The sequence below is a fragment of the Haliotis asinina genome, chromosome 7, assembly GCF_037392515.1.
Source record: "Haliotis asinina isolate JCU_RB_2024 chromosome 7, JCU_Hal_asi_v2, whole genome shotgun sequence".
Lineage (NCBI taxonomy): Eukaryota > Metazoa > Mollusca > Gastropoda > Lepetellida > Haliotidae > Haliotis > Haliotis asinina.
Window position 1 is genome coordinate 41,016,105 of NC_090286.1, and position 15,510 is coordinate 41,031,614.

The 15,510-nt window shown below is 42.8% G+C and overlaps 1 protein-coding gene across 1 annotated transcript; it reads left to right on the forward strand.

Annotated features, from left to right (window-relative positions):
- The first annotated feature begins 3,088 nt into the window (after positions 1-3,088).
- LOC137291408 (cis-aconitate decarboxylase-like) lies at positions 3,089-7,452 on the forward strand. The gene is made up of 4 exons (XM_067822743.1): positions 3,089-3,307; positions 3,503-3,641; positions 4,620-5,112; positions 5,730-7,452. Exons 1-4 carry the CDS (start codon positions 3,290-3,292, stop codon positions 6,643-6,645), a joined length of 1,566 nt encoding a protein of 521 aa, XP_067678844.1. The 5' UTR covers positions 3,089-3,289; the 3' UTR covers positions 6,646-7,452.
- The last annotated feature ends 8,058 nt before the right edge of the window (positions 7,453-15,510 follow it).

Genomic DNA, 15,510 nt, shown 5'->3' on the forward strand with positions numbered 1-15,510 from the left:
TACTTATGGATTAAATGGCTGCAATGTGTCACATGATGAAACCTATTTGGTGTGAGATGCGATTGATTAACGTGTGACCAATAATGACACATATCCAACATCTCCGATCGCTGCCCTGAAGCATATATCCTGGCAGCTACCACTCTCTTGCTTGCAACTAGGAGATTCTTAAGGATAAATCGTATCCGGGAAAACTCACTCATCGTTGTGGGTATCTTTACTGTGTCGATTCGTGATAAACCGGGTAAAAAAATCTGTATTTTTCGTTAAAAAATAAAGCAAAATAAAGATTGAAAAATATTCAGACAATAAGATGGAAAGAAAATGAACTAAAACATAGTACTAAAGGAGAAAAAAATAAGTACAAATAAAATAAACATGGCCTTCCTTGAGTCATGGGTGTTTGATAAGCTGTATAAATGAGTTAGTGAGTGAGTGAGTGAGTACGGTTTTACACTGCTTTTAGCAATACTCAAGCAATGTCATGACAAGGGACACCAGAAATGGGTTCCACACAATGTACCCATATAGGGAATCGAACCCAGGTGTTCGGTGTGACGAGCTAACGCTTTAACCACCAGGCTACCCCCACAGCATAAACTGTATAAGTTTACATGTATAAGAGAAAATACACTTTGTACTATCCCCTGTGTGTACATCAATATCAGGTACACAAGAAGCAACAGAAAGCTCATAAGTATCTTAATGGTCGGGACGGTAGTTTAGCCTCGTGCTTAAAGTGTTAGCTCGTGCACACCGAAGACCTGGGTTTGATTCCCTACATGGGTACCATGTGCGATGCCCATGTCTGGTATCCCCCGACAGAACGTCGCTGGAATATTAATAAAAAAACCGTCATAAAACTTAAATTACTCGCTCACTCCTAATGGTCAAGCACGCTCACATGCTTTGTGGCTATATCAAGATAATATATTCAAACCGCAAGCCACAGAAAACACGTTAACCGTCAAACTTCATTTCAGCGTACAGGTAAAACTATTCAGCGTGGAAATGGTACTTGTGGCTCGTCCAATATGAAACTAAAAGGCAAACAAACATGGCAAACTAATTAAACAGAATAATTTACTCCATACTATATTTAAGTAGCTGTCACATTCCATTTGTATTTAAGCACATATTGCGCAATATTTCATTCACGTCAGTGACGTCACTATTGTTTATACTCGCCATCAATCTTCTCGAATGGACAGCTGGTTTAGGTTCAGATTATGTACTAGGCTAAAGCCGGGTACGGTTACATATTTTTGGTGAAGAGCATGTGTCGCCAGCTCGGCTTTGCGGCATACTGCAATTTATGGTCGTGATAGAATGGAGATAAGATATAATGTTATGAAAGAATGAAAGTATTGTAAAACAATTAAAATTTAAAGTATAATATATAATGTTGTGCTACCTTGAAAACAGATAACAGTGTGTGTGTGTGTGTGTGTGTGTATGTTAGAAATTGCAGAAAGCGGTGTAAAGTAACAGTTTGGTTGTCATTTACTTTTTTTATTGCTGAGAGTGTTGTTAAACAAAATTCAACAAAAGTTGTGAATCCACCCGAAGCGTCATAAACCCTCACCCTCATAAACATCCCCAATAGCCGGTGATCGACCAGTGGGGTGAACATAACCGTAAATGCCTCGAATGTGCAGTTTCAAGCATTCTCCTTACTTTTATAGGAACGGGTGCTAAGATCCTACACAATGAGACATATGACAAAAAACACACACAGCAATAACTAGACCTCTTCGAAAAATTAAAAAAGGGAAGAGAACCAACATAAATTTGGAATCTGTATACTGTCGTTAATTACATCCGTTTCGTACGGACAATGATAGACTTTCTATATCGCACGCAAATAGCAACACTGCAAGCTTGCCTTGCAGTGGGGTTGTACGTAAGGATCTAGTCATTCATTCATTCATTCATCCTCAATATCCCCAAACACACACACACAGACACACACACACACACACACACACACACACACACACACACACACACACACACACACATGACCTGTCCCTAAGCATTAATGTTTACAATGCGTTATAACGGGGCAAGTTAGTACATGCCCGATAGGGTGCGAAAATAAATATGATACATCTAAAAGTGAAACTAGTTATTTCAGGATGTTTAACTTACTTTCACAAAAACCTATATCGCACAGCATATACCTGCTATGGCATATACCTGATATGGCATATACCTGCTATGGCATATACCTGCTATGGCATATACCTGCTAACAGCTTCGTCTTCATACACCACTTTGGAAGTCAAAAATGGGTATTGTATAGCACATAAGCAGTCGCGCAAAACTTTTTAAAAAAAAATACAAAATAAAAACACATATTTACTGATACCTAAGAGCTAATAGATAAGAATGATTTCTAGTATAAAATGTTGATGCATTTGATACTGGTAACATATTTGTTGTTTTGACCTGAAATAGCTATGTTACTCCGGTAACTATGGTCGATTTCCACCGGTAATACACTTTCATGTGTATGTTCCCGACAGTTTAGATATTGACAATACTATGTGACTTGCATGCGGTCATTAACTTACTTTTACAAACTGTGTTTATTATATACCTTAGAAACACAAAACAAATATATATATATATTTTTTCATAAAACCGGAAACAAGTCATATCAACACTAAAGTGTGAAGATGCTCCCAGTTTCTTTAATGAACGTTTACGGATTGACGTCATTGTGAACGTGCGTGTATGAATACAAAATTCTTATAAATCACGACCTATTTACTCACTCGGAGACGGAAACGGAGGACTTCCTTCATTTTTGTGGGCATCACAATTCCTTACCCTTTATTTGTTTACAAAAGCGATCGTGAGAAACAGGGGGCGTGGCCAACAGACAGATCGAACCACTTGACTCAAGTGCGTATATGTGTATTGCATTGAAATCGTATCCGTTTAGAAAATAAGTATATTTAGTGATGCTCCTCCCACTGGGGACTACGAACGGAGCTGATTGGTCCTCCAGGATGCATTGTTTTACGGGGTGATAGATAGGCCATACGATAGAACGTTATTGCCGATTCTACTTCCCTTTCTTAAATTAGCTCGTGCGCATAGCTCGCCATCACATGGCTCGGTCACGTGCTTACTTCATTCAATGTATTTTCCACGAAAATGGGAATATACGGGCCGCCCACGTTCTTCGAATCTGGATAAAATTGGGGGAGCGCTTGTTTGGAGATTATTCATGACCAATCGCCGTGCATGTTGAGCGGTTCAAGCAGAAATAACAGACAACATGAGCATCATAGCAAAGGTAACACTATTTCAACGTTTTGACTTAATCTATAAAGTATACGCTTTGAAAGTATATGGAAGTAGAAATTTGTCTCATGGTTTTACATTATTCATAAACCAAGCAAAACATTTTAATATTCTTTTTTACTTTACAATCTGTAAACTTAACAAATCAACGAGAACCTTTACCAGCTTACATCTTTCTCTTTGCTAGGACGCAACCAATACTCTATTGAAAATGACTCGCTATGCAAGGACTGGGCTCCCAAACACCAGGAAGTACTCAAGCACAACGGGGGAGAAATCAACAACACCTGGGAGGCGCTATGCACATCAAAATATTGCAGTTTCAGGTACCAAAGATTTGACGTTAAGCACTGGACCTGAAATTGGCATGCTTCAATAATTTGATGAATTTAGGCTGTTTATGTCACTGTTTATCAGAACACGTGTGTATATACCTCTCATAGCGTCTTAAAATCACTTCAGTTTGATAACGGTAAATGGATCGTAATACTGTAAACTGTAGGTTCCTATCCTTACATACATCTATTAAGTCTTTTGACGTGTAGATACACGATGGTCTTGGAGTGACAGGTACATTTACAACATCATAGGAAAAAGCAGACATTTCAGTGAAATGCGACTGTTGGTCCCTTTGAAAGAAACACTTATAGTGTTTTGTGGCAACCTGAAACCGAAACTATATGCATTGGAATAAAAGCAGCTTGTTTTATATAATCACAAAACATAGGATAAGTATAGTTTACATCAGTAACCCTTACGGGAAATCATTCGACAATGCAGCCATTTTTATATCGTAAATCCCACTAACTCCAGGGGTTAACCAAATTCGTATTACAATTTTGTATTACAAAACTTTTTTGGGTAAAGTTATCCATTTTTTAACTTAGTTTCGATCGATCTCGTTAGTCCAGCTGACTGTACATATTTCTTTTTAACACATTATAATTTGTAAAATATGGGTCGCTGTTGTGTTGACGTGCTGGTATGGTTTGATTACATTTTCCACAAATGTTGTCAAGCTGCTGCGAGGTGGGAATATACAGATGCCGTTATGTGGGGATGTATATATTTAGGGATGCCATTGTGGAGGGATATCTTTATTTAGGGATATCGTTATTTAGGGATGTCGTTATGTAGGGATGTATATATTGAGGGAAGTCATTATATAGGGATGTCGTTATTTAGGGATGCCATTATGTGAGGGATGTCGTTATGTAGTGATGTATATATATATTTAAAGATGTCATTATTTAGGGATGTCGTTATGTTCAGGTTCATCTATCAACCATTCATTTGTCTTTCAGAAGCTAGTCTTCCAGCAACTAGCGTCACCACCTGGATTTCCCACCTCGCCGCCGATACCACACGGGCCGACCTATCTGACACTGTCGTCCATCGTTCTCAGCGTATGATGTTGGACACCCTTGGGGTGGGGATCCTAGGATTCAAGACCGACATCACTCAGACTGTCATGAGATGTTCCCTGAACACAGGAGCCATGGATGGAGTTGGCCCATCCGCATCTACCATCTGGGGGTCCAAAGGTCAGAAGGCTTCTCCGACCATGGCGGCTTTTCTGAACGGCATTAACGTTCATTCGATGGACTTTGATGACACATGGTACCCAGCCACCCACCCGAGCGGCCCGGTTCTGCCAGCGATTCTCGCCCTTGCTGAGACGATGACCGGAAGTTACCAACCTACCACTGAAGATCTTCTTGTGGCATACAATGTTGGGATAGAGGTCCAGGGTCTCTTGCTCAGATGCTCAGAGATTGCTAAGGAAATCCCTTGCAGGTAATTATCGTCAAGCTTGTATTAAGTGTAGTGCTGAGGTTGGGACGGTTAGTTGCAGAAGTTTTGGCTTGACACGCTGAAGGTCCGGGTTCGATTCCCAACACCAAAACATTGCTAAAACCAACAGTTAGCGACCCCAGTGTGATGTGGCAAAGACGTTGCTGAATGTGGCGTTAAATGACAAACTCTCTCCCATTCATTCACCCATTAATCCCTAAATCTGATCATCCTTTAGTATGCTTTTTCAGGACAGATTTACAAGGGTCACGTGATATTTTATCCTTAACACCATTTTGTAACGCACGTTTATTGATGTTTGCACATGCGGGGCAGTTTGCTTAGGGAGAGTTACACCTGAAACCTGATTGTGGGTTCGAACCTCGGTTTACCCTCTAATGTTTCTGGACTTGCTGCCTTGCTTCTGCATGCAACTAACACGCCACGACATAACGTGAACGGCGTTCACAATCATTTCTAAATCACTTACTCTGATCTTAACCCAACCAATAGACAATGTTAATAAGTAGCTCTTTATAAGTAAGCTCTTGATAAGTATATCCTTACATTTATGATTATCATATTTTACCATCATCAACGTAAATGTCTTGTCCTTTCAGGTTTCATCCTCCTGCCGTCGTTGGGGTGATGGGCAGTGCTGCTGCCTCAGCTCGACTCTTGGGTTTGGGCCCGCACAAATCTCGCCACGCCCTTGCCATCGCTGCATCATTCGCAGGAGCTCCAATGGCTAATGCCGGAACGACAACAAAACCGCTCCATGCCGGGAAGGCTGCCCGTTTCGGCCTGGAAGCAGCACTTCTGGCGGACCATGGCCTGGAAGGTAACCACGACATCCTTGACATAGCTTCTGGTTACGGGGCCTTCTACGACGACTACGACCCCGAGGAATTCCTGTTCGCACATTCCAACAAGGAAGACTTTGTCCTCCATAATCAAGACATAGCCATTAAGAGATTCCCTGCTCATCTGGGAATGCACTGGGCAATCGACGCCACAATGGGTGCAAGGGACAAGATCTGCCACACCGCGAGAAGGATAGTTCCAGAAGAAGTGTCCGAGGTGCATATCATGGCTCCAAAGTCCAAATACATCAACAGGCCACTTCCTTCAACCGAACATGAAGCCCGTCATTCCTTCCAGTTCAACGTGTGCACGGCTTTGTTAGATGGTCAGGTGACACCAGATTCCTTCACCCACAGCTACAGACGGCGTGCTCCACTCAACCAGCTGCTGTCCAAAACACGCGTCAGTTGCCCTGAGGACAACATTCCCACTTTCAACGACATGTACGTGGAGGTCCATGTGACGATGAAAGACGGGAGTCACGTCAAAAGCCGCTGTGACACCCCCTACGGTCACTGGAGGAACCCGCTGACTGAGAAGGACCTTGAGGGAAAGTTCCTGGCCAACACGAAAGATATGTCCTATCAATCTCAGATCAAACTCATCAACACCATCAAGAACATGTCTGAAAGGAAACCAATGACAGAGTTCCTGGAAGCTCTCAGAGACTGATGCTATGAAAACTTTGGTAAGGCACTAACAACGCAAAAACATTCATTTATTGGAACCGAAGTAGATTAAAACTTGATTAATTTTCACGACCGAATATTTCAGAATCCAGAGAAAATGCATCTGGTGCTATTAACTGCTAATGAGTGAGTATGGTTTTATGCCGCTTTTAGCAATATATTTGCAATATAACGGTATCATACGTATATGTTTTGTCATTGCCATGGTCACTATTTTTCTGTTGACGGATTTTGAGGATCTTTGTCCGTGGCTGCCGGATCCTATCAAAAACCTTCACCAGAGTAGCCTCCACAAATGCTCAGCAAACTTTACTTACAATTTCAATACGGTCCTAATTTGTACTTATATTTTTATGATTTTTAAAAAAGACCTTTTATCTCCACATAACTTGACCTGTAAAAGAAAAGACGGACACGTTTCATAGTTCATTATTTACTATATTCTTTATTGTATATATTTATCGAAGCTCATGTACAAACCAGGACTATTTTAACACTAAGCATCACAAGGTTACAAGCAGTTTCCATTTCTTCAAAACACGATGCAGCACCTAGTACAGAAACATGACATATATGCCAATTAACCCTCATTTCTAGTCTTTGTATGTGAATGTTTTTCGAGGATTTGTATGTACATACATGTATACGTTAGTTTTCTGCATGGATGTTCTGTGCTTGTGCACATTTGTTGTTACTTGTCTGATTCAAGTCAGACATTATTTGTTAATCAGTTGTATATACCTAATCCTTCTGTAAGTATAACAAAACTGAATAAATGTCTGAAAAACGATATGAATTTTTACCTTCTTTCTACTTCCTCGTAAGGTAACACCCTACTTAAACATTAGAGTTTACTCAGTCATGAGGAAACTTTGAACATAGATTGTTGAACGACTGCGGGAAATATTGCCAGGAAAGATTGTTTTATGCAACTATATCTTAATGTATTTTGGTTTTGATGTTTTCCCAACTACATTGAAACAATTTCTGAATTTACCTAGTCTAGTAGTCTAGTGATAATTGACGTGCCTTTGCGTGTGCTTGTGTCGGCAGACAACGGCTGGGCTTGAAACTTTCACCATCTCGCAGGAGGCGATGGGGTAGCCCAGTGGTTAAAGCGTTCACTCATCACACTGAAGACCCGGGTTCGATTCCCCACATGGCTACAATGTGTGATGGTCATTTATGGTGTCCCCCGGCCATGATGCTGTTTGAATATTGTAAAAAATGGGGGTAAGACCATACTCACACACTCACTCACCATTTCGCAAGCACCCTGTTTTATCAACGATATGTACATACAGGCTAATCATGGGAATACCACATCGGACCTCTTTTATGAGAGATTTCTGAGATTTCTTCTGAATATGGAAACGTCCTTATGGATTTATCTTCGTACAAACAGCTTAACCTATGTGAAGGTGACTGAACCAAACCTGGACGACTTACCCTAGCTGGAACTCACTGAGCCCGACTTAATGTAAAATCCGACGAAACCAAACAGAACCTATCAAAAGCTAAGATAATTTGTCTCATTCTTAGTGAGTGAGTAGGTTTAGTTTTACGCCGCACTCAGCGCTATTACAGCCATATGACGGCCGTCTGTAAATATCGAGTCTGGGCCAACTAGGAATCTGCGCAACTAGGAACCGGTGACATGTGTCAACCAAGTCGGCGAGCCTGACCACCGATCCTGTTAGTTGCGTGTTACGACAAGCATAGTCGCCTTTTATTCATCCCAAGAAAACTGTGAAAACTTGAGACCTTGCTTAATCCTAAAAGAGTTTTCCTAGACCTAAGCGAACTTGCCAGCAACTGAAGTACATGTAACTTCACTGACACTATGTGTATAAAGCATAGAATCAAGGTATTTTAAATTCCTTCTTGTGTAAATACAAACATAAACACGAACACTTTACATCAACAACCCCACAGAGCCACCTTGTGCATAAATTAAAAATTTATGTGTTTACAAAGACACACAACTGCCGATGAATACGCTTTATTCGACTTCAAGAATAGTATGTCAAGGCGGCCTGAAGAGAGAGGTCATTGTTTAATTCCTGTACACAAATGCCATATGTCTGCATCACATTGCCTACCCTAGACTAATGCTGTGTCTCTGAATATAAAATTATTTTTTTTGCATTGTAACCACGTGAGTACCCACAGCCATGCACGGGTTATTAACTTATCGAGATGAGGTTGGCAGCCAAAATCCTGGGTTCGAATCCCCACGTGATTCAACGTGTAAATTACGTTTCCGATGTTCAAAGCGTGGAATTGCCGGAATACTACAAACAATCACGTAAAAACTTCACTCGCTCACTCACATACTATCTACATATTTGTTAATCTATACAATTACAAGTAATTGACTATGTCATTACAAATTTTGACTCAGAGGCTTGTTTCAATTAAAAAGAATTATTTTCATTTTTATGAGGCCGCTTCACCATCCATGGCACCATGCGTAGAACACTTGTCACGGCAGAGGTGTACAGTTTGATGACACGGAAGTTTAAGCAATTAATAACAATAATAATCATTGTTATAGGATATTTATATAGCGCACATATTCGAGCAACTGGTGCATTCTCAAAGCGAGGGTATTATATCCGTCGATCAGTCAATGTCAATCTCAACGGCACATGTTATTATCTTATTATCAACTCCCTTGGGATCATACAACTCATGAAGCCACTACTAGTAGGCGCACGGAGTGATCACCTCTTTCCCAGTGATTACCACTTTTTATGAGGTACCCATTCACAGCTGGCTGGACTGGGACACATAGTCACACCAACGTTTCCCAGCGTGACATTTTGCCTGGCATCATTCCTCGTCGATATACATTAGATTAGAAAGCTAGTAATATACTAAATATGCCCGAACAATCGGAAATGAAACACGCCTCTGAAATGAATAAAACAGTTTACATAAAATACTCACAACTGCATGTGTCGATGTTCCTGGATTTAGTATTTTAATTAAACACTTATTACCACTACACACTTACTTAGTAACAGACCAAGACGAAGTCGGTAGGCTACGCCTACATTTGCTCTTGAAATGAGTGAGATAATTGGATTGAATGCCACTTCGAACAAAATTTCAGTTACACCAAGCTGAGTGGAAAACAAGGTGGTGCAGGTGGGTTCAGAGAAGCCACGACTACTGGATTGCAAAGTGGTATGGGAATGGCCTCACAAACTCCGCCACTCCGCCACTCCGCCGCTCCACCAACCCTAGTCTGTCATACAAACCATCAAGCAAATATATCTAAAAAAGCTCACAAGTCTAGAAAAAGTGGCAAGTCCACAGCCTAGGGTTGAAAATGAAGAAAGTCTCGTGGCTCGTTTTCATTATTTTGTATGTATTATTAACCTTTTTTTCTGTAAAGTACGTTCGCTTCAGAGACTAGTTGTCAATTCCAACCCATGCAGTGATGTAAACTGGTACGACATACACACACGACGCGAGTTTATAATGATTAACTTCGTACCTCGTTATCCAGTTCCAAGAAGCAGTAATTCTCGTGTAGTCGTGTGTGTGTAAACATCATGACTAATCTGACCCTTCGAGGTCAAGTAATGAATCACGTGGCTCCCCCGCTATAACGCTTGGCGTCCCCGAGGATCACTTCCTGAATCTGTTTGATGGCAGCATATCCACAAGAGTGTGTGATATTAGAGTCTATATATCAACAGCAACCCTAACTACAACTGATACGTATAAACGTAAACTGCATTGTAGAACAAGAACAAAGGTCGTCATAATCAGTCTGCTATTACATAACACTCATTTGTAACCCGCAATATTCCATATAATATTCGTAAAAAATTATAGGATGCATCCAAGGTGAGAAATCACAGTAAGATCGGAATAAGTCTTGGGTGAGACATGAAAGACGCCTCTCACATATCCCTAGCACTTAATAGACACATATTCACTATGCAATTGTTGAGGCTTATTCTCATCTTCTCCCTCTAGAAGGGTGATAGGAAAGACAGGAAAGTGAAGAGGGGATAATAAGGTGGACAACTGAACATTGCTACGTCTGATATTGAGTGCATGACATTTTTATGAGGCAGTCTTGAAGAAACGTTGATTCTTCTTACGTCCTGTAGCAATCGTGGTGGGTTTTGGATTAACATCTGTGGAGAAATGTTGATCCTTGGTAGTGATGCCGATGGTTGCTGTGCGAGTGGATCTGGGTCTGGGTCTTGAGTGGGTTGACGGTGGGTGGGTTGAGTCGTTTTGTACCATGAACCAACCCACGTTTGAGTCAGCTTTCGACTGTGACGTTTCTGCACCTCTGGGTTGTATAGTAGAAGTATGTCTCCAACTTGAAATGAGGGCTGTGCTGCTCTCTGGTCATGTTTTACTCTGTATCGCTGATGTGTAACCTCTGTACTGTCCGGAGAGAGTTTCTTGGCAGCTTTCAGCTTATCCATGATTTGTTGAAGGTGATTAGCAGAGTCCTTTGGGAGGTTGTTTTTCAGCAACAAGGCGGTGTAAATAGGAAGAAGCATGTCATGACCAAAGAAAAGACAGTGAGGTGAAAATCTAGTACTTTGGCATGGCAATATGCTTCGGAGTCACATCATGGTGTATGGCATGAGAACACCCCTGTCATCTTGCTTCTGGTTGGTATAGGCTCTAAATGAAACATTTCAGACATGGCATTAAATAACGTAATAACAGAGTTGTACAAGAAAGCGTACCTTAAATAGAATGTTAGAAGTCCGGTTATTACTGGATTATTACAGTTGTGGTCTGAACGTCTATACAGTGGTCACTGAAACATTTACTGGTGCAATAAACACTAGCTTGAGTTTTAAGCTTGACGTGTTCAATGGTATATGGCCTGTGTTCATTATCCTTGCCAGGTGCGTTACATCAGCTTGAGCCATGACACGAAGGCTAAAGTGACATTTCAATATTAGCAACTCTTCAAAATGAATGTGAACGTTCAAGCAAATATAACACACACACACACACACACACACACACACACACACACACACACACACACACACACACACACACACACACACACACACACACACACACACTCACACACACACACACTCACACACACACACTCACACACATACATTCATACGTACATACAGAAACAATATACAAATATGTAAAATACACAGATAAATTGTGTACCGTCACAGTATGTACAAAAATAGAAAAAAAGAAATGCATGAACGAGAAATCTGTTGCGAAAATTTTGTATTTTCAAACACGTACGACTCGTCCACAAATTGACGTTAGTGCATGAAATTATACACCGTTTTAGAACAGGGTAATGTCTATACAAACAAGTGGATACTTTAAGATAACGGAAACGCTGAGCGCGATGGTGACGACGTAGCATGACCCCGACGTCGGGTTTCCTGGCTCTCAGACCTATTTCTTTCAACCTGTTTCCATACAGTTTGACTGGATATGCTATTAAGTCCAGACACCCTGACTGCTGTGCTCTCATCCGTGGCAGTGTGGATGAAACGATCTTGGGCTGCAGTGGTGACGATCATTTGTTATACATGTTTGGCTGCAACGAGCTGCAAGCCATATCTTGCTCAGACTTACAATCAGACACCTGGCAACAGAAGATATGTAATCTTCAGCATGCATTCTTTCAATAGCGATGTTGCGTGTCACAGAGCCAATACGTGACGTAGTGATTTGACCTTGAAACGAATGCCAATATTTGAAAGTAATCTGGATTTTTATTGCGAGACAGTGAATACTCTTTGCTGCACAATTTGAACTGGAAAGTGATTTCTGTTGTGTTATGGCGATGCCTTTCTAATCCTTGTAAGAAATCTTAAAAAATAAACATTTTCAGGTAAATCATTTTTTTTGACTTGTGCAATCGTGTATAATCATGTTATCAACACTGATGTTACATACCACGATTGTTTGAACACAACAGTTAATCATTAGACTTTTGAAAATACAAATCGCCCATGTCTTTCTTTTTGGGGTGGCATACATACGACATAGCGAGTGCTTCATTTGAGTCTGAACTTTTGACGGATTTTTGACTGCTTCCCCTGCTGTTGCTACTACCACTAGTACTGCTTCCCCTGCTGTTGCTACTACTGTTCCTACTGCTTCCCCTGCTGTTGCTGTTACCACTACCACAGCTCCTACTGCTTCTCCTGCTGTTGCTACTACTACTCCTATTGCTCCTACTGCTTCCCCTGCTGTTGCTACTACAACTACTACAGCTCCTACTGCTTCCCCTGCTGTTGCTACTACCACTACTACTGCTCCTACTGCTTCCCCTGCTGTTGCTACTACTGTTACTGCTGCTCCTACTGCTTCCCCTGCTGTTGCTACTACCACTATTACTGCTTCCCCTGCTGTTGCTACTACCACTAGTACTGCTTCCCCTGCTGTTGCTACTACCACTACCACAGCTCCTACTGCTTCCCCTGCTGTTGCTACTACCACTACTACTGCTCCTACTGCTTCCCCTGCTGTTGCTACTACTGTCACTGCTGCTCCTACTGCTTCCCCTGCTGTTGCTACTACTGTTACTGCTGCTCCTACTGCTTCCCCTGCTGTTGCTACTACCACTATTACTGCTTCCCCTGCTGTTGCTACTACTGTTCCTACTGCTCCTACTGCTTCCCCTGCTGTTGCTACTACCACTACCACAGCTCCTACTGCTTCCCCTGCTGTTGCTACTACCACTGCTACTGCTCCTACTGCTTCCCCTGCTGTTGCTACTACCACTACTACTGCTTCTACTGCTTCCCCTGCTGTTGCTACTACCACTACTACTGCTCCTACTGCTTCCCCTGCTGTTGCTACTACCACTACTACTGCTCCTACAGCTTCCCCTGCTGTTGCTACTACCACTACTACTACTCCTACTGCTCCCCCTGCTGTTGCTACTACCACTACTACTACTCCTACTGCTTCCCCTGCTGTTGCTACTACCACTACTACTACTCCTACTGCTTCCCCTGCTGTTGCTACTACTGTTCCTACTGCTCCTACTGCTTCCCCTGCTGTTGCTACTACCACTACTACTATTCCTACTGCTCCCCCTGCTGTTGCTACTACCACCACTACTACTCCTACTGCTTCCCCTGCTGTTGCTACTACCACTACTACTACTCCTACTGCTCCCCCTGCTGTTGCTACTACCACTACTACTGTTCCTACTGCTTCCACTGCTGTTGCTGCTACCACTACCACAGCTCCTACTGCTTCTCCTGCTGTTGCTACTACTGCTCCTACTGCTCCTACTGCTTCCCCTGCTGTTGCTACTACCACTACTACTGCTTCTACTGCTTCCCCTGCTGTTGCTACTACCACTACTACTGCTCCTACTGCTTCCCCTGCTGTTGCTACTACCACTACTACTGCTCCTACTGCTTCCCCTGCTGTTGCTACTACCACTACTACTACTCCTACTGCTCCCCCTGCTGTTGCTACTACCACTACTACTACTCCTACTGCTTCCCCTGCTGTTGCTACTACCACTACTACTACTCCTACTGCTCCCCCTGCTGTTGCTACTACCACTACTACTGCTCCTACTGCTTCCCCTGCTGTTACTACTACCACTACTACTACTCCTACTGCTCCCCCTGCTGTTGCTACTACCACTACTACTACTCCTACTGCTTCCCCTGCTGTTGCTACTACCACTACTACTACTCCTACTGCTCCCCCTGCTGTTGCTACTACCACTACTACTGCTCCTACTGCTTCCCCTGCTGTTGCTACTACCACTAGTACTGCTTCCCCTGCTGTTGCTACTACTGTTCCTACTGCTCCTACTGCTTCCCCTGCTGTTGCTACTACCACTACCACAGCTCCTACTGCTTCCCCTGCTGTTGCTACTACTGTTCCTACTGCCCCCACTGCTTCCCCTGCTGTTGCTACTACCACTACTACTGCTCCTACTGCTTCCCCTGCTGTTGCTACTACCACTACTACTGCTCCTACTGCTTCCCCTGCTGTTGCTACTACCACTAGTACTGCTTCCCCTGCTGTTGCTACTACTGTTCCTACTGCTCCTACTGCTTCCCCTGCTGTTGCTACTACCACTACCACAGCTCCTACTGCTTCCCCTGCTGTTGCTACTACCACTACTACTGCTCCTACTGCTTCCCCTGCTGTTGCTACTACCACTACTACTGCTTCTACTGCTCCTACTGCTCCCCTGCTGTTGCTACTACCACTACTACTGCTCCTACTGCTTCCCCTGCTGTTGCTACTACCACTGCTACTGCTCCTACTGCTTCCCCTGCTGTTGCTACTACCACTACTACTGCTTCTACTGCTCCTACTGCTCCCCCTGCTGTTGCTACTACCACTACTACTGCTCCTACTGCTTCCCCTGCTGTTGCTACTACCACTACTACTGCTCCTACAGCTTCCCCTGCTGTTGCTACTACCACTACTACTACTCCTACTGCTTCCCCTGCTGTTGCTACTACCACTGCTACTGCTCCTGCTGCTTCCCCTGCTGTTGCTACTACTGCTCCTACTGCTTCCCCTGCTGTTGCTACTACCACTACTACTGCTTCTACTGCTTCCCCTGCTGTTGCTACTACCACTACTACTGCTTCTACTGCTCCTACTGCTTCCCCTGCTGTTGCTACTACCACTACCACAGCTCCTACTGCTTCCCCTGCTGTTGCTATTACCACTACTACTGCTCCTACTGCTTCCCCTGCTGTTGCTACTACGACTACTACTGTTCCTACTGCTCCTACTGCTCCCCCTGCTGTTGCTACTACCACTGCTACTGCTCCTACTGCTTCCCCTGCTGTTGCTACTACTGCTCCTACTGCTCCTACTGCTT